This window comes from Choloepus didactylus, chromosome 9 (genome assembly GCF_015220235.1).
Source record: "Choloepus didactylus isolate mChoDid1 chromosome 9, mChoDid1.pri, whole genome shotgun sequence".
NCBI lineage: Eukaryota > Metazoa > Chordata > Mammalia > Pilosa > Megalonychidae > Choloepus > Choloepus didactylus.
Genome location: NC_051315.1, coordinates 50896796 through 50918127, shown reverse-complemented (window position 1 = coordinate 50918127; position 21332 = coordinate 50896796). Strand labels below are relative to the sequence as shown.

Here is a 21332-nt window from a genome sequence, read left to right as displayed (position 1 = left end):
TTGCTACCATTGTCTTCCCTTCCTTCAACTTCAGGAGTTAGGGGCTTGAGAAAACAGACAGCTCCAGAAGAAGCATTAGTTGTGACTCAAAAACTGTGAAACATTAATCTGTGAATATGGTGGGCTTCATATATTTACTCTGTATATTCCCATAGACTAAACCATTTATAATCTAGTAATTGGTGAGGAAAACTAAGAAAAATGCATACACTACAGGTGTCTATTTAAAATAGTTGAATTTCAATAAACCTTAGATAAAAAAAAAAGAATTTTTATATTAACTAATCACAACTCCATGTTTATAACCTAATCAAATGCCTGCCTTCACCTAGAGATTTTCTTTCCTCTCCTAAGGTCCTAAAATAGCTTCAGTACACCCTTGAGAAATTATGGTCTCCTTGGCGAAATCATTCTTCACAGAATACAAGTTTACATTTGCAATACCTTCATATAAAGTCTAAGATGACATTGGCATGAAGTAAAAATTACAATAAGTTCCATTCCTCTACCTCTATCTTGATGATTTGCCCATGCTTATTTCCATTCTAAGAAAGACTGAAAGTCAGTGATTAAACTGTGGGGGTGGGGTCAGATATATGGGAACTCTATACCTCCTGCATGATTTTTCCATAAAACTACAACTGCTCTAGTTTTTAAAAATGAATAAAAAAATCAGGGATAATAGAGTTATAAAGAGCAGTAGGAGGGACCCCAGACAAGGCATTTCCAAAGGCATCCCTGGGTAGGTAAAAATACTATTTTTCCTTTAGCTCTTGAGATATAACTCCACGCTATATTCTTCCGTCACTATGGAGTTGGAGCAATTGTCACAACCCCCACACACAGATTCATTTATGTTGTATCTCACATTCTGCTTCTGTCTTTAGGAGACCTCATTTATTGAGCACCTAACACATAAAACACTACCCAACTGCTGTGCACAAGCAGTGTGCAACAGTGGCTTCCCCTGAGAAGTCTAAAATGTGGAGACTATTTATAATATATGCCATACTTAGAAATACACCACAGAACTGGCTATAATTAAAGAGTAACAGGTATGGGCCAGACTGATGCAATAAGCATTCAGGGAATGATTGTTTCAGCGTGGTCAGGAGAAATTTCATGGAAAAGAGAGGACTTATTCTGGCCTTCAATGATGAGCATTTTGGGCCTTGAATGATAAACATGATTTAAACATGCAGATCAGAATAAGCAAAGACCCAGAAGTGGAACTGAGCAAGAAGGACCTGAGAAAATGCTCCTGGTATCATAAAATTTGTCCTTATAACCCTGTAATTTTCATTCTTCATATCAAATTATCTTAAACCCTTCTGAGTTTGCTTGGATGAATGCTTCTTGAACAAGGGGCAAAATATGTGCTATTACTTGGTTTATACTTAAACTGTGAAAGATAATTGCTTGGTCAGTTTAGTTTTGAGTTGTATTTTCAGGACTGATCATTCACTGTCAATAATAAATATGCTTGCTCGTAATTTACAAAAATATATAAAATTCACAAGCCTTCCGCTTCACCAGAAATCCAAACTCTGATAGTACTGTAACATAAAATAAGACCTTTGATCAATACATGAGGGTGTCTTTAGCCAGTAATGTAAGCATTGTTTTTGAAAGATAATTTATCTTCAATTTACCAATAAATATAAGATATAAACTCAAGACATTGAATGACCTTTCATATAATTTTTAATGAGCCTTTTAAATCTTCACACTTCCCATTCCTGTTTAGAGGGCTCCATTCTGCCAGTCAGAGTAGCATTTTGTCCAATAATTGAGTCATCCCCACTTACCTAAATTTAGAGTGTAGTAATTCTCTCCCTTCCCTTGTGATTGCTGTGCACAGATCTGAAGCTTTTAAAATAAGAATTTCCCTTATGTTTTATTTGTATCAATTCTGCTTCCTTCTCACAAAGCACCAGGAAAGCCCAGGGAGCTACAGTGATTAATGACCTGTTCTGGAGTTTAACCTGGTCTGTAAAATGTGCTGTATTCCAGAGCATAAAAGAAACTCTGAAACAGGTCAGGAGTTTCAACTGCCTGAGGTCCTACCTTAGACCAAAGGCAAGCACAGGTTTGGAATTAAATTCACGCCATAAATTTCAATGGATCATGATTCTGTGGCTTAATATTGGACTGGAAGGTGGAGAACTACAATATATAATAACACCTTAAAAACGTCATTCATTCAGACTTACATAATTATGAATTTTCATTAGTTCAGATGATGACCTGGTTCACAATAACCTTGTGTACTCTCTGAAATGGGTCAAGGTGGAGTGGAGGGGAGAATTTGCAAAATGAATAAGGGAAATATTTACCTTCTGAGATCAGAGACCAACAAAATACTTCTAAGCATTATTTTAGAAGTGCTAATTACCAATGATTGTTATTCAAGTTAAAACTTTTCATATCAAACAAGTAAACTTAACTCTACAACACGCTCACCACTGAGGTAATACGTGATGCTCGTGACTTTAAACAGGTCACTCAACTTCCCTGGAGTTTCCTTTTATTGAAAATGATAGATGTGCTTGTTGGAGCATCTCTTGGCAACTTTCAGCTCTAATAGTTGATAAAACTATAATCCATATGAGAAAACCACCAAAGTTCCCAAAGCTGTAAAGTGCAATTGAATGCCAACAGCTGGAGTATTTGGAATTGCCATGGGAGACAGAGACAGCTTCTTACAAGAGGAGCCGAGATTCCTAGGTCAAGGGCATGCTTGAGACCTTAAGGCAGATATTCCAGGTATGTGAAGGCCTGGCCAAGGCCCTGCTGGTTGAGCCCCACCTGTCGCTCTAGTCTCACCTGTATGTGCCCACTCCCATACGTGACCCACTTCAGCCTATATACCACTTCCTCAACAGTGACTTTCTTCACCACCACCACCCCCTGCAGACTAAGTTAAATTCACCCAGTTTTACATTCTCATGGTACCCTCTTCTTTTCCTTTACTAAACATATCATGATCATAATGAAATCCATCTTCATATAATTGTGTCATGCCTGTCTCACCCCACTAAAACATAAGTTCCATGAGGACAGGGACCGTGTCTCTTTTGTTTGTTGTGACTTTCCCCAGTGCCTGGTACAGTTTAGGTGCTCAATAAATGTCAGATGAATGGATGGGCGGATATGTATCAGTTTCCTCGGACTGCCAAAGTACCATGAACTGGGTGGCTTGAAACAACAGAAATTTATTGTTAGCAGGGCTGGGCTCCATCTGATTCCTGTAGGGGAGAACACTTCCAAGCCTCTTCTGGCTTCCGGTGTTTGGCAGCAATCCTTGTCACTCCTTGGCTTGTAGATGCCATCAGTCACTCTGATTCCTCCACCTTCACATGGCCTTCTCACTGGTGTCTGTCTGCTGAATCCTCTCCCCTTCTTACAAGGACATCCAGTCATATTGACTTAGGACCCATCTTCAGCCTGTCTGGCCTCATTTCAACTAATCACAACTTCAAAAACCCTATTTCCAAATAAGGTCACATTTTTGAACATATCTTTTGGGGGAGGGAGGAGGCTCAATAATTCAACCCATAACAGGATGGATGATGGATGGATGGATTGGCTAAAAGGGTAGACATATGTTTTTGAAGAGGCATGTTAGAGCCAGAATCTACCAAGTTCCCTCACTAAATCTAATATGATATTTGGCTTTTAAGAGCTGAACAGGATTTCATCTGGTAATATTATGAAGAGACTGGAAAATAAGAAGCATAAGAACACAATATTTTGTCGTAGAGCTTATAATATTTTCACTTTGTGCATCAGTATTATTCCCTGTGAAGATGGAAATGACAGCCTGCTTTTTTTTAGGGCCTCCCTGCTGGAAAGACAGCAACAACAGCAAAAAAAAGAAACCTGCCTCCGTTTAAAATACCTCCTTCTCTATCCTATCTCTGAAACCTGCAGGGAAGACCCTGCTGACTGGGGAGATAGACCAAGAAGGGAAGCAAAAGGAATGAGAAGGCGTGGTCAGTGAGGCTGCCAGGCAGCTTTGTGCTGCGAGTCTCAGGTCGTTGCTTTGCCTCTTGCACCTCCTGTTCTTTTCCTCTCCAAAGGCATGTTAAAGGCTGAGCACTTGTGATGCCTGCTGGTTCTCAATCTCCTGCCAAGTAAGTCCAGGCTAGTAGGTGAGTTCTCCCGACCCAGAAAAGATACCATCATATCATCACAGGAAAATCTGCAGAACAGCAGGAGCAATCTTAAACCTCTGAAGTTTCACCATGCTGCCTTTAATTGTTACTAAGTGCCAGGCAAGAATTTTGCACTCTGCCTTTCACTCTGTCTTCTCACTGCAATTAGGAAACGTCTCTTTAAAAATTAGTTTTAATAGGTGCTAATGAATGGCAAGGTTTATATGGCTAGCTAAGCCTTAGATGTCCTATTTCCTAACTCCTGAGGTAACTGAAACATAAATAAATCTGCTTTCCGGAGTATGTCTTCTGCTCATGACCAATGAAGATTTTTACTGCTATAATAAAAGCTTTTATTGCAAATGTGGGACTTAATCATATGTATAACCCCTTATAACATTGGAGAAGCTATGTTTCTGCTACAAATAGCAATAGGATCTTTTTTTTGTAGCTTCAAATTTGCAAATATTCTCTGCAAAGGTATTCTTTTGTCAGCTCATTAGAAACAATGTGTGCTGTTTTCTGCTCTTATCATTTACAGATTATAGTACAGAGCTTAAACTTCTGTTTCATTGACTATCTCAATTTAAGTTATATTTAAAGATATTTAAAAGTGTATTAATGAACCTATACACTTAAAGACACAGAGCAAATGATAAGTAGCTTAGTAAAATGAAAGTAATTTAAAATGAATTGGTAAGAAAACCCATCATTAGTTTAAGATTCATAACCTTTATTTTAAATATGTTACATTAAAATATAAAATCTACTGTAAAACTCACCTTGTTACAGCAACCATCTTCATAACATGGCAAATGATAGTTCCAAGATGAGTTTTTTCTGAATTAGGTACTGTGAGGCATTCTTATCTGACAGTAATACCAGACAAATATTAATTTTTTGATACAGCCTCTGGTATAATGAGTATGTCTTGAAAGATTAACACTGGAGGTTTGCTCTGTGCATATATTTCCAGTGTAATTTTGACCAGAAAGTTTAAGGATGTTATTTCAGGAGGTTACATTGAGAAAACTGAGGATTAGTTGATTGAGTTTTCAGAAAAGGGTGCCAGGCTCATTTAATGAGATGCCAGGCCTCAGAGGCTTTATTTAAGTTCTAAATGTTTGAGACAAGGCTTGACAATTCGTTTTGCTGAAGGCACAGAGTGTCCCCACCACAGGGTCTTCTCCAGTTGCAGTATTCTGGGCTGAATTATCTCACCCATTGATTGCTGCCCTGGGAATTTCAGCGTTCATACAGCTAACAAACGTCCACCAGGCAAGCACCAGAAATGCCCAGCTGGCTCTTTGTCCCATATGGGAAATTTTCTCAGTCAGAGCCTGGTAATTGTTTAGTGCAGCTGCTGCAGTTTCAAGGGTGCTAGCTCATCTGAGCCAACTGTATGCACACAGCCCATGACTCATGTGACTGAGAAGATACACATTGGGGGTGGATGGGGGCCTTAGAGGGCTCCATTTTAAACTTGCCCTCTTCTTTGTCGTCTGTTTGAGGGACATTACGAAATGAAAGGCAGTTATTTAAAGAGTATAAATATCCTATATAGTCAGGAAATTCAGCTGTAAGTGTAAATAATCTCATCCTTATCAAAAAGCATTTGCCATATGTCTTAACACTCACATTGCTGTACTGTATGCATTACAATAACAACTATATAGACCTGGGTTTCTTACATAGACACAGATATGGGGTAAAGAGCTGAATAATACCAAGAGTGAGGGGCAGTCTGGGTGGAGGCTGGGAATGCCAGTCTATTCACTGGCCTCATGCCATGCTGGCTGGCATGAGTGTTCACTATCAGATCTTCCAAAATTATTCCAGAATACCAAAAATATATTTTGTGAGAAGCATGAACAAAAACAGATTATTATAAAGCAGTTTGCATTCATTAGGGATTTCTGTCAATTACAGGCATTATTAAACAGTATCGACCAGCCACATATATACCAAGTTTCTCCAGGGGCTTGTGGCATATATGACAATTAGGATGAGAGTTCTTTATGTATTAATTATGTATTGTTGCATAACAAATTACCCCAAATCTTAGTGGCCAGAAACAACAAATATTTATCATCTCACAGTTTCTGTGGATCAGGAATCTGGGAGTGGCTTAGCTAGGTGGTTCTGGCTTAGGGTCCCCTACAAAGCTACCATTAAGGTATTGGCATGGCTGCAGTCATCTCAAGCCTCGACTAGGGGAGGTTCCGCTTCCAAGCTCAGAAGATGCACTTCCAGGCTCACTTAACTAGGCCTCCCTGCAAGGCTGCCTCACTCCTGACACTCCTGTCACTCCTGACAGCTGAATTCCTCCAGGGCGGCAGTCCAAGAGACAGTGCAAGATCATACCCAAGACAGAAGCCACAGTCTTTTTATAACCTGATATTGGAAGCGACATCCCATCACTTCTGCCACATTCTATTCAGTAGAAGCAAGCCAATAAATCCAGTTTACACTTAATAGAAGAGGACTACCCAAGGATAGGAATAGCTGGAGGCAGGAATCATTGGGAGCCATCTTAGAGGCTGCCTCCCACATTAAGAGATCACCTTAATTCAAAGCTTCAGCATTTCTCTCTGGAATTGTAACAACCCCATTTAAATGGTCTCAGTGCCTCCAATTTTGATCCCCTCCAAGCAAACAATCTTTGCTATGGCAAAGTGGTCTTTAAAAACTGTAAATCTGATTATGTCATTTAACAACTGCTAATTATTCTCAAAAGAATGTCTAAGCTTCTTAAGAGGACATGCAAGGCACTTTTTTTTTTAATCTTCATTTTATTGAGATATATTCACATACCACGCAGTCATACAAAACAAATCGTACATTCAATTGTTCACAGTACCATTACATAGTTGTACATTCATCACCTAAATCAATCCCTGACACTTTCATTAGCACATGCACAAAAATAACAAGAATAATAATTCAAGTGAAAAAGAGCAATTAAAGTAAAAAAGAACACTGGGTGCCTTTGTCTGTTTGTTTGTTTGTTTCCTTCCCTTATTTTTCTACTCATCCATCCATAAACTAGGCAGAGGGGAGTGTGGTTCTTATGGCTTTCCCAATCCCATTGTCACCCCTCATAAGCTACATTTTTATACAATTGTCTTCGAGATTTGTGGGTTCTGGGTTGTAGTTTGATAGTTTCAGGTATCTACCACCAGCTACCCCAATTCATTAGCACCTAAAAAGGGTTGTCTAAATTGTGCATAAGAGTGCCCACCAGAGTGACCTCTCGGCTCCTTTTGGAATCTCTCTACCACTGAAGCTTATTTCATTTCCTTTCACATCCCCCTTTTGGTCAAGAAGATGTTCTCCATCCCACGATTCCAGGTCTACATTCCTCCCCGGGAGTCATATTCCACATTGGCAAGGCACTTTTAAATACAGCATTAAAGGACCTTTAAGGGCATGGGCTGTAATCCTGACTCCACCATTTATCCATTTTGTGTCCTTGGCAATTTATTTACCTCTTTGGGCTTCATTTTCCTCATTAAAATCTGAAATGATAATATCTAGTTCATAGGATTACTGTGAGAATTAAAGGTGATAGTCCTGTGCAGCTCTTGGCACAATGATTAGTACATAGTATGACCTCCACAAGGGGGCTTTGATGGCAGCCACAACCACATTAAAGTGCTGAGCCTGTGGTGACCGCTTCACCTCCTTTGCCTGGAAAGCCTTACTTCTTTACCTGAAAAATATCCATTTGTCCTTTCAAACTCAGTTCAAGAAGTTCAGTTTTCCTCTTAGAAGCCTGCCCTCAGACACACACACACAATCCTGGGTTAGGTAACCCTTCCCTATCCACCCCCAGCTCAGGTGACTCACTCCATTATGGCACTTATCATACTAGATTCTAATTGTTCAAAATCCATGTGGCCGCTATTAAAATGTAAGCTGCTTGAGAGAAAGAATAGGTATTTATTTCTTCACACACAGGCCCTAGCTCAGTGCTGGGCACATAGTTGGTCCTCATTATATATGGGTTGAATGAGCTAATGAATGAAGACTTAAGGGATTTTGGATTCAGCCTCTTTCCTTCTCCATTTCTTGATTCCCCTTCTTACCCCCAGGTCCGTGTTCTATAAGGATAACTTAACAATGGCTTTAAAGAAACTGCTGCCCAAACTAGAGTAGTTTATATCAAAGAGCATGCTTCTCTTCACTTGCTGTTCATATAACACAATTTAGATAAAAGTCAGTTATTTCCTTCACTGAAATCAGTGAGCAATTCATCCTGTTATTTGGGGTTTTGAAGTCTATCACTTTGTAGTAACTGCATTACTTCACAAGCCTAACTCCTCAGTCATGCATTGAAGACTCCACACAATCTGCTCCCACAGACCTCTCCACCCACACCATCTCCAAGCCCCCATCTTCTGTGGCCCGCTCTCAAACAAATACACACACAAACATACACTCGTGTACAAGTATGCAGACATCCACTAAACATACACATGAGTGCACTCAAGCACACACACATATACAGGAGACAAACTAAATGCATTGGATTCTGCTTAGAAGCTTGTTAAAATTCAGACTCCTGGCCACCATCCTAGACTCAGAGGGCAGAGGGTAGGAAATCAGCCTTTTGCCAAGCTTCCTAGATAGTCCTTATGTATAAAAAGGTTTGAAGACCACAGCTTTTGGCCCACTGACAACGAAACTAATAGTGTCAATAGTGTCAACTATTCGATGAGCAGGTCTCTAAGTTTTGCTAGTGTGGCATCTTTCTGAAAGAAAGCATCTCATTTCCAAGTGAAAAACAAAACCCCACTTACCCTTTAATGCTTAATCAAGTAGCACTCTCTCGTCAAGCATCCCTCAATGACCCCACCACAGTTGACTGATCCTGCTTCCCTAGCTCTTATCACATGTAAAAATTGTTTGCATGTTCACTCCCCCCAGGTCAGGTCAAGAGCAACTTGAGTTCAGGGACCACCTTGGGCAGCACCAAGAACTCAGTTGTTGCTCAGTCAGTGTTTCCTATGTTTCTTGAAGTTTTAGTCAAAACATTTAAATACGCTTTTACTTTCAATGATGTTGGCTTCTGTGAGTCCATAAGACTTTTCTTTTTCAATATAATTCAAAATTTCATAACAGCATATAGCCATTGCATGCCGTCGTATCTTGTCATAAAAATTGTAATAAAGTATAAATAGATAAAAATAGATTCATAAAGATATTTAAATAGGACACATAAATTAAATTCTTCTGCCAAGACATTTTACTGATAACCTTTGCATGATTTGGGTAAATGGCTAAAAACCTGATAATGTGTACATTTCAGTGGTGTTGGCTTGATCAGTTTATATCCCTTATTACAAAGGCATGATGCCAGTTTGTGTTGGGATTTTTATTTATATTTTGGTTTTGCAATTATTTTAATACTTTGATATTGCTGCTGAATTTTTCTTCTCTAATTGGAACTTTGGGGACATCAGGTGCCTAGCAATCAGACTCCTCCAAGTTAAGACAAACAGATGCTAAGATTCATAACCAAACACATTTAAATGGAACCACTGCTGAGTCCATCACTGCCGAGGTGACTACTCAAAGAGAGAGCAGACCAAGGGGAGTGAGTGCCAAAAACACTGAGCAGCTGACAAAGTCAGCTTCTGGCACATAAATGTAAGATTTCACCAACTGATCAAGCATGGTGGATTGCATTTAGAATTCAGCTGACATATTGATTTCACAACCTTTGGTGAAAGAATCACTTCCAGCTTCTCTGTGACATAACTTCTGCTAACTAAGCTCTTCCCTAAAGCACACACTTTACACAAATTTCCAGCTCTCAGTCAGTGTGGAATTCATTAAGCTGCATGGTTTTTCTTTTAATACCTTGTGAATTTCCAGAACAAAGCTTCCAACTGTTGTAAAAAGAAATACAAAACACCCTGCAGTCAAGCAGAATTATTTAGAAATAACATGCTGGTTATGATAATTTACCCCTTTCCTCCAAGTGCAGACATAAACAAAGGTTGACTAAAACATCTTTTTATTTTTAAAAATGATTTCTCCTTTTGAAATTATTTACTGTTATTCTCTCTGTTTGACATTTTCTATATTTGAATCACGTCTCCTCATTCCACAGCAACTTTTTATAAATGTTATTGCCTGGCTAAATTATTCCAAAATTTAATGACAAGTACAAATTTTGAGTACTTTAGCTGAGAAACAGTCGTTAAAGCCCATTATTATTCTTGTTAAATGTGGAACTGAAACCAGTTACCAATAAAGTAATATTATTCAAGATGGCAACCTGAGCTGGCACTTGCTTTACTGGAGAATTAATTATTCTGATTATAATCTGAATCACAGAGATGAGTTTATGGTATGTTCAAAGTTTTCACTCATGATACAGTATTGCCAGGCAAGTGTTCCCTGGCACATTTGATATGCAGTTTTTCTCTTTTGCTGTTTTCAGACTCTAGCCAACATAACAACATGGATAAATGTTGTATTTTTATACTTATTTGCAAAACCATTTTAGGCTTACCCCTAACCACTGAGCTTATATGGCAAGGAAGTTGATGCATTCAATAAAAAAGAGAGAGAGATAAGACGAGACACTAAGGAAGATATTAAATTTGACTTTATACAACACTGGGTAAATTCTGATTCACTTGAGAGTTTGAGTGTACTTCAAAAGAACCCACTATAAAATGAAATCTTGAGGTTGCTTTGAAAAATAATTGAATGGTGGTCAATCATTTATGAAAATAGTTGCCTCCTCTGGATCCACAGTTACTTCAAAACAATGAATAGAGAAAACATGAAAAATGGGATAAGAGGATGTATGACTGCATGTCAAGAGGAACGTGTACATGATACTTAGTGGATTTTTTTGTAAATGTTTAATAGTAATATGCACAGTTAACTATAGTCAGATCCTAACTAGACGCTCACCAAGAATACAATCACCCGGTTACTCAATATGACTCCCTGGATTGCCCCTGAAGGAAATCATATCCTGGTGACCAAGATGACTGATATGGTACAGTTTTCACTCTTGGACAGTTGGATTAAACACAAAATACACACAGCCAGGAAATCTTTGTGTTTACTCTGCCTCAGTTCCTGCACTACCACAGTTGCCTATCTAATAAATGTAAAGAATGAATCTTTATGGTCTAAAAAATGACATACATTGGAAATTTGAGTAGATTTAAGATTTATTTTAATAAGAAACTCCCTTTCACCACAGAGCTTGAATTCAACATCACCACCACGGTCATCACTCTTGACTGACGGAGTAATGTACAATACAAAAAATGCAGCAGCAATCAAACTAATCAGTATATCAGGACTAGAAGGGACATTAGAGATCATTTGCTCAACACATACATTTTATAAAATCTCAGATTATAAAATTTCAACAGGGGAAAAACAGGGGAGTCTAAATCTTTCCTGATGCTATGTACTCTCTCTGATTCATTTTGTTACTGACTACTCTTTCTGATAGACAAAAATACAGCTAGCCTATTAGTTAAGTGCAAGTCCCAAGTAAGGGATAAATAACAGATGAGCAGTCTCTACCAACACCTCAGCATGGTGTTTAACGGTTGCCAAAAGAACTGTATAATCTTTTGGAAAGCTTAATCGTTCCCTATTGCCCTTCTGAAAAGAGAAGAGTAGTTATTAATCCTGGTGTTCACACAAAATTTTCACAGTAGACCTTCATTGAATAAATAGTGCTGTTCGTATAAAGATTTTGGTTTTTTATAACACTTAACTATTAGAGGTTAAACAAATAGCAATGTGCTAGCAAGAAGAAAAACTGTATTTGGTAAAGAAAACCATATTTTAGGCTGTACTAAACGGTACATTTAATTGGTGGTTTGAAGAAAGACAAAATAGAAATGTACTGGAGACCATGGAGTTTCCCTTTTTTATACAGTTAGGGTTTTTTTCTCCCCTTTTCTTTCACTCTAAAAAAGAAAATACTTATAATAGTTCAATTAATCATGTTTTAGTTTTCTAAAGTATGTTATTTCTCAAACATGTGGGAGAATTTGGCTCTCTTATGGAAACATAATGGACCATGGAGCAGCTTTTTTCTTTGTAATCATTGCCCCCCCATCCCTCTCATGTGTTAAAACTAATGTTTATCTATCTAATATTTCATTTCCAAAAGAACACTTCCAAAGCACGTTCATGGTTAATTTTAACATTTTTATAACTTAAGATCTATATTTTTATAATTTATGATCTATATACTTATCCTATTTCCAAAGAGAAATGAGGTGACAATAAAAGATATATGCATTTAGACCAATAAAATGGAAGCAGAATGATTAAAACAATGTAAAGCGAAGTAGAAATAAGCATACTGCAATTCTAAACTGATACATATTCCTGAAAAAAAGAAAGCTATAATTAAGGAAATAACTCATATTGTCAGGGTTTTAAAAAAGAGAGAGAGAGAAATAACCTTTTGGTTCCTCAAGCGAGATAAATTTTTTCCTAGAAATGAATTCCAAAAAGAAATATATAATTAATATCTTTACAAAAAGGGCATTAAGCAACATAAACATTGCATTTAGTGAAAATTTTGTAGAAAAAAAAGGAAGAAACATACTTCGTCAATCCACAATGGAAGCTTTACAGTTTAACATGAAACTTGCAAAATAGAAGTATTTTGCTAAAAGGCCTAGCCTGATGAATCTCTGAAATGTGGCTGATTTTTAATCGAATTTGATAAGGCAATGTACTAAGTATACTCAGAAATGGGCATCTGCAGACTTAGCGTATCCTTGGACTTTCTTCTTGTAATATGATTTGTCTCAGCCACCAATTTGATGGAAATCTGATGGCAAACAGTTCAAGACCAAGCAAAGTCATGGTTGTTTACAGTTTATGCGGCTGAAAGAAAGTCTACATAATGTGAATTAGATGTGCACAGAGAAGAGTAAACGTTCTGCTGTGTGATCAGGAATCCATACTGCCTCAGAAAGTAACCAACTCAGTTCTGATGAGAGTGAGCCCTGTGATGTCTGGAGACTGAGGTATTTGTTTGTTGCCATCTAGAAGTGGCTTTGAATTTCCTCATATATCTTAGACATGACTGGCTGAGAGTCCATAATTCTTTTTTTTTTAACTTTTTATTGTGAAAATTTTTAAACATAAAAGTAGGGAGAATAGTTCCCATCACCCCGTTTCAACAACATACGGTCAATATGGATGCATATAGCCAGACCTTCTTTCCTCTCCTCCTTCACCTCACTCTGGATTATATTGAAACAAACCCAAAATATTTATCCATAAATATTTCACTATATATACCTAAAAAGTAAGAACTATTATTTTAAAAACATAACTACAGTATCATTTTCACACCTACAAACAATAACTGTCAGTTATTCCTCTGAGAGATTGCCATGAAGATGGTCACAATTGATTACTTCTGTTCCCAAACCTGGACACACATGTCTTTCCCTCATCAAAAGGTGGAGAGTGTTCCTCCACTTTCTTGTATATGGGCTGATCTGCAACTGCTTTGACCAACAGAATTTGGCAAAAGTGATGCTATGCTAGTTCTAGACCTACACTTAAGGAAGGCTAGACATTTCCACTTCTCTCTTGGGAGTACTGAGCCTCCACACAATAAATCTAGCTACCCAGCTACCATGGAGAAGCCCTATGAAAATGGACTATATGGAGAAACCATAGGGAGAAAGAGACTGAACCTTTCCAGTATCTCTCCTGAGCCCAGCCTTACAACTATTGTCATCAAGATGCCAGACATGTGGGTAAAGCCTTTTTGTATTCTCCACACAAGTCCAGACACCCCTTGCATTTCTCTGAGTGACTCCATTTGATGCCATGTGGAGTGGAATAATCATCCAGCCAAGCCGTGCCTACATTCCTGTCCCATAACATCTGAAGCCACTAAATTCTGGCTTACTTTGTCACAAGCAATAGACAACTGAAACAATTCCTTAACCGTGTCGATGTATAGTCGGTGTTCAAGTCTCCCTGATTGATTCATAAATGTTTTGGTTACAGTCGGTTTGTTTAAATCAGGATTTAAACAAGTAACTATAGTTCTCTAAAAAATAATGAAAATACTTTATGTACATGTGCATGTTCCACATTTTATCAGATACCTTTACGTAAGTTAGTTCATGTGATAAAGTAACTGCATACATAAGTAGGGAAAACATTGTTGTCCACATCCCACAGATGATTAAAACTGAGATTCAGAGAGATTAAGTGACCTGCCAGAAAAATTGTATTTGGGATTCACTCCCAGATCTTCAAATTTAAAGTTTAGTGTTCTTTTGCTTATTCCAAAGTTGTGTGTTACCATGGTTGGCTCTGAAAAGACTCATTATTATTGGAACCATAAAGACAAAATGCCTCTCCTCATCCTTATGCTCTGAGATGCATTTAGTTCTCAAATGGATTCCTTCCTCTCCATCTCCATTATCTGGTCCGTAGTGCTGGCTTTCATCATCTCTTATAGAACCAAAGTCCTAATTGGTCCCTAAGTCTCTGATCCTGCCCATTTTGGGTTCCTCTTCCATTACACTGCCAGAAACACCTAAAACAAACGAGACCCCTTGCTTTCTGCCTAGTAATCTTTAACAGTTATAAAACTGATGTCCATGGAAAGGAATATTCTCAAAGTTCACTTCAAAAATCTTACAATTTCTTTTATCCTGATGAAAACTTAAAATGATGCAATAATTTTCTGAAACAGTCAGATGAGTCCTTAATAACAGAGCACTGCCACCTACCTGACTTCAGTGCTCATAATTGCATTTGGATTTAAAATGGTACCTCATGATGTTAAAGCAGATTGCATAAATAAAAGTTTTTTAAGTCATTTAGCTAGTAAAAGTGGTAAGAGAATTGGGTGATTATGTAACGTGCATATAATGAAAAACTAAAAAGGACCTATACCATGGCATTTGGTTCTATACCAGTTACAACAGACATATTATCAAAACACACTCCATTGTCGTACATACCAAATCACAATTTCCTTTATCAATAGATATGTTGGAATGTAAGCAATAAACTAGCTTCCCAATTCCAGTTCCAGAAATAATTAGATTTGATAATCACTTAATACAGAATACAGCAATGCCCCAAAGCTAAACTGAACTTCAAAAATACAGAAACTTTTATAGAGTTATCATGTAACACCATTTAAATTGACTTGCAAAGCTTAGCAAGGAACAGTTTTCGTTAAGATTGGGTTAGCTTATCCTGAAGTAGCAATCAAACCTTTGAGGGTTCTTTACTGTTTTGACAACAAACTTTTGCAAATAGTTTTTGAAGTTAGAATATAGAAAATATTTTATCTATTCAGGTAAACCATATAAAACTGCCAATGTTCAATCATTTTTGACCTACAAAAATGTCAGATATTGAATTTGTGATGATACTTTCAATTCATCGGTTTTGTAAATATTTTTGTAATTTATTTGTTTTCAATTTTAGTCTTATTAATAACTATAAACATAAGTTTCAATCTAGTTTGGTTTCTATACATGTTTAACTAGCATTATAAATAAAAATGATAGAAATCAGCATTGAAGTTCTGCAATAACTGTCTTTTCCTATAAAAAGACTCTATATATTACTCAAATGTGAGAAACCCTGAACTACAGGAGAAAGTTTGAGCACCCTATCATGTCACACAAGGCTTCAGCCTCCTAGCACTGCCCCCTCCACCACCATTCTCTACTGCACTTTCCCTTGCATTTTATCCTTCAGTGACATGTCTGCTTATAATTCCTCAACAGCCACCACATTATTTCATACCGCCCTACTCTATCTTTGTTCATTTGTTCCTCCTACCTAGAATATCCTTCCCTTTCCAACTACCTCATCTCCCAGTTGCCTCCTAACTCCTACTCAAAGTCTAAGTTCACCTGCCATCTTCTCCTGAAAGTTCATTATGAAGACTACCTCCTTTCATTGCCTTCTCAGTCAACCCAGGCACTGGCCTAAGTGTACTCTGCAGGAGTCCCATTATCCTGCATATTTTTCTCTCACACTAGACCATAAATTCTGTGATGTCAGGAATAGTGTTTTCCCAATTATTACATTTTTCTAGCTCTCCAGCTCTTAACACAGTAATCATCTAAATGTTAAATGAATATCTATGTGCATGAGATAGAAAGGGTTCCATCTATGGTTTCCACTACTCAGGATCAGCTCTAAGGGGCCAGATGCTTTCTAACCTGTACTTTTGCTAAGATAGAAATTCCAATTGCTCCATTTAGAAGGTTGGTACCAGAAGCATGTAATTTAAGCAGTGAGCAAGCTCACGCAAATATCAGTCTTTTGTTCTGTCTGGATGGACACTTACCCTTTTCCGTGATAGAAAAATTTTTGTGAATTTAGAGATTTGGAAAGATCTGAACAGCTCAAATGTGGTTGTCTGGTTTATCTAGAGGATGTGATGGGAATAGAGGAATCTAATGAGACAGGGCTCAGGAATGAGAGAAAGGAACCAAACTCTGGATGACTTTGAAAGCCAGAATAAGGTTTTGGGTTTTCATTTCTGCCTACTGAGTAGTCACTGTTGGTTTTTGAGAAGGGGAATTTGCATGATTCTGCCTTAAGAGATGATCTAATTCCTTCCAAACCAAAATGTCCTACACTAGTTTTCTGCACTAAACCTAACAGGATCAGAGATCTATTAATCTGTACTTATCAAATGAAAGGTAATCCAAATATTATTCCTACTTGGATTTGAAAATCTTGTACTCATATATACATGTATCTTGGGTTCTGAGGATTTTTAATGTTTCAGAACTAATGAAGTCACTTTATTTCCAAATTTTTTGTTTGTTTGCTAGTAATTAACTCCAGTCATTTCTCATGCTATCTTAAAATAAAGCCCTGTGTCCTTCATAAACTGATTAGTTCCAGTTTACTTGTAGCCAGTTATAAATGGTTTGGGCTTTTTCTATTATTTTTTTTTCAAATCCAGTTAAATCAGTTTAGCTGTTATCTAAAAGTAGCTTTCCCTGTTGTAGCCAAACTCTTTTGTTCTATTGAAAAGTCTTGCTGTACCTCATGTGGAGGTGTTAATTCCTCAAGTCTTTTTTAAACAGGAGTGGTAACTCGTTATGTGTAGGGAAAAAATAAGTTTTAAGATATTACAAGGAAAATAAGATTTTAAATTGAAATTTGCCTGAGATAATGATTTATGATGATCAAGTTAAATGTATGTGGAAATAATTACCTAGCACACAGAGATAACAGTCTCAGACTAACCTTTGGGATTACCTGAGATTAAAACTGCAAAGATGCAATATATTAACTGTGTTTAGAAGAATCCAGTATAAGAAAATATGCTTAGTGAAATTAACTTTGCAATAGAACCATTGCATATGTGAGGTGTTCATAATATAGGATTACAACCCACTTTTCTCTTCAATAATGCCTATAGAATATCATTTGTGGAGCCATGAAATATTTTAAATTCTTTAAAATCCATATATTAAGGCTAATTACATTTACTGAGTAGCTAGATAACGTTTTTGTTTTAACCTTTGTTTTTGAAACTCAGTCTAAAATCACAAAGGCATGGATTTACCTACCTAATAGGACCATAATTAAAATTTAACTTTTTCAAATTAAACTAAGTCTCTAAAAGTTAAAATAAGTTTAGTTTACCCCATGACTTATTATATAAAAAAATTCTAGAGTTTAAGCATCCCTTGGTAGCTAAGAATATTGCAACATTTTCAGATCAATATTTTTAACACCTCCTTACACTGTTCTCCTTTCACAATTCTTTAAATATGGATGGAAGAGTTTGGGTGAAAATTTATTTGTCCCAGAATATAAAATACTCTAACTTCTTTAGGAAAAAAGAAACGCTATGCATTTTTTTAATCTCATTTGTCTTTTTCAATGTTAAAAACAGATTGCACGTGAAAAATTTTGCTTAAGTAAAGATTTGAATGAGTTAGGTTTAATTTATCGAGACTTAATTATAAATTAAGTATATGTAAATTAAATATGACTACAAATCCTAGTAGATTGCTTCTATTCATTATAGCCAATCCTTTCTTTGGTTTCAAAAATGAATTACTCAGGTATTAAAACTGATTTATGATGTTCTAAGAATAGCCATGAATTTATATTTCTGAGTAGTAGTATGTTCCAAAGGAACCAGAAACCATTCCTTGGTATCTCAGTCAAGTAACCATTATTTTTCAGTGAAACGCATATTTATCAATAAACGCCAGTGAGATTTGCTTGGGCCGAACAATTGGGGTTTTTATAGATTTAAATATAAGCGTGTTTTTTTCACATGTACTACAAAATTACATGAATCCTTTCTAATAAATTTTGCTGTAAAATTAATTACCTAAATGGTTTTTTTAGGTTTGCCAGGTTAAATAATGACATTTTTATGTAGCGTATGATTTTCTTTTCTATACTCAGGTTCTCTCTTTAGGAGCAGATGTCTTGCCGGAATATAAACTGCAGACGCCACGCATAAACAAGTTTACAATATTGCACTACAGTCCCTTCAAAGCAGTCTGGGATTGGCTTATTTTGCTGTTGGTCATATACACTGCTATATTCACCCCCTACTCTGCAGCCTTTCTCCTCAATGACAGAGAAGAACAGAAAAGACGAGAATGTGGCTATTCATGTAGCCCTTTGAATGTAGTAGACTTGATTGTGGATATTATGTTTATCATAGATATTCTAATAAACTTCAGAACAACATATGTAAATCAAAATGAAGAGGTGGTAAGTGATCCTGCCAAAATAGCAATACACTACTTCAAAGGCTGGTTCCTGATTGACATGGTTGCAGCAATTCCTTTTGACTTGCTAATTTTTGGATCTGGTTCTGATGAGGTAAGAGCTGCTTAAAAATCTTATTTTCTGAATGATTGCAATTATAAAAGTGAATTTATTTTAACTGCAAAAAAAAAGAGTTGCTTTACAAACTTTCTATGTCCCACAGATGAAATTCTTTTTCATTGGGAAATGTTATGAAATGAAATGGAACCATTTTGCCATTGCAGATAATTCACGTTTCTTTCTGTTGTTGCTAGGAGATGCAAAAGATACACATCCTCTAACCTACAAATTAAACTTTAAGACAAGTGGTACATAGCACACAGCACATTCCCAGGGTGTGAAATCTCTACATAGAAACTCAAGAAGTATAAAACTGTCAAACATCAAGGATCACTGTTTCCTTACATCACTGTGGTTTGAGACAGCAAAGACTTGTTTTTTTTTCAAGATTATGTGGAAGGGGACACCTTCTGAAATGTCTTGCTCTTAAGTAATAACCAGTTTGGAAAATACTTCCTGTGTGTTTCCAGTATTTTATAGAGTCAGAAGCTTTAGGGAAATACACAAAGTATAAGTATAGTGCATTTTGTGGCTGAAGGGTCATAACTTTAATCAGATTCTCAAAGGGAACTTTGATCCAAAGAAATTAAGATCTCCTAAAGTCCCCTCTATTAAATTGCCACTAATTTTTTTCTTTAAACTTTTTATTTTAAAATAATTTCAAATTTACAGAACAGTCACAAAAAATGCAAAACTCAGAGAACTGTATCATCCACCACTCCCCAAGATAACTAGATTCACCAATTTTAACATTTTGCCACATTTACCATATCATTCTCTCTATATATCCATCTGTATATCAATCTATCTATGTATCTATCTATCTAGCTATCCATCTATCTATCTATCTATGTATATCTGTTTATCTATAATCTATTTTCTGAACATTCAAGGATAGGTGTAATCATCATGCTCCTTATATACGTCCATGTACATTTCCTGAGAACAAAGATCTTCGCTTATGTAGCCACCTTAAATACAGTGCCACTAATTTTTATTGTAAATAGCTTCCTGGATGCAATAGTAGAAAGATTTACAGAAGGTGAGAAAGTATTGCAAAGAGGGTAGGTTGAGAAAGATAACGTCAATGTGTTTAATTTTTAAAATTCATTGTCCTTTTCTGATTAAGACCCCCTCTCCACTTTTTATTGTTTATTTTTTCCAAACAGAGACCAAAGCACAAAAAATCCCCTCTTCAGATAGTGTCCCCTGGCCAATTAAGACTTCAGGCAAGAGAGCTTTCCCAAAGGAGAACCCATAGGTTTAGAAGTAGACTCTCCTATAAAGCATACCTGTCAAATTGTTGTGCAATTAAGAGAAGGACAATGGAACAAGATATTCTTCCTGGATTTCAATTGTTATTCCACTACAAACCTTACACAAAGTCTCAAGCCTTACTTCCTCATCTGTAAAAGGGTAATAAGACCTTTCAAGTTAATATTTTTGATTTGAGACTCCAATGAGACTTTAATGAGATAATAGTCTTATCAAAATACCAAAAAAAAAAATAAGCTGCTGCTAAACTAGTTAAATTTATAAGGTTAGATTCCAAACTTTGGGTTCCAACTAAAAAGCAAGAAAATGAAATACTTCTTTATGAAGACTCATCTGTATGAAGTCCTTACAGTAAGTCCTTATCAATAAGGTCTTATTGATAAATAATAAAGTAATATCTCACTTTTTCAAAATTAAAATATATGCACCAACAACTAATTGAATTTCAGTTTGGTGAAATGAAAGAATGGGTAAGCAAATGAATAGGCAAATAGGAATGTATTTATGATATTTAATGAATAACCGTCAAACCAATAAGTATTTGGATAAATTGATTTTAGCCACTAAAGTGAAATTCTAGGATGCAGTACTTGGTTGGTTTAATTTCAGTTACTATAACACATAAAAATAATAATAAAATTGCATTAAAATACGCCATTCAGATTATTGCTATTTCAGATAGGTCTTCCTTCAAGTAAACTGACACAAGAGAAAGTGTGTATGATTCACATATGTGTAAGATGAAGCAGTCTTGGGAAAAGAGGGTGTCCAGATTCAGCTTTATCAAGTAGCCTCAAGGAAAAGGTGAAGCTTGCCTCATAGGAAGCAATGCCAGTTCTCAGCAACTAAATGATTTCAAGGATTCCCCTCATATTCCCAAATCTGTCCCTCAATCTGTTTAAGATGTGATGTGAAAAGGAAGGATACCGATTTTGGAGTCAGAAAGACCTGGGTTTGGTTCTCTTCTGTGCCACTCACTTGGAGTATTAAGCAAGCTATTTAACTTCTTTAAGACTTCATTTCTTT

At 36.5% G+C, this 21332-nt stretch overlaps 1 protein-coding gene across 1 annotated transcript in view; it reads left to right on the top strand.

Moving 5' to 3' along the window:
* KCNH7 (potassium voltage-gated channel subfamily H member 7) overlaps positions 1-21332 on the top strand; it is a 527676-nt gene that overhangs the window by 436660 nt on the left and 69684 nt on the right. Inside the window, exon 7 of the mRNA XM_037848865.1 lies at positions 18600-19025. Within this exon, the coding sequence (XP_037704793.1) occupies positions 18600-19025 (426 nt within the window). The remainder of the gene's footprint in view (positions 1-18599; positions 19026-21332) is intronic.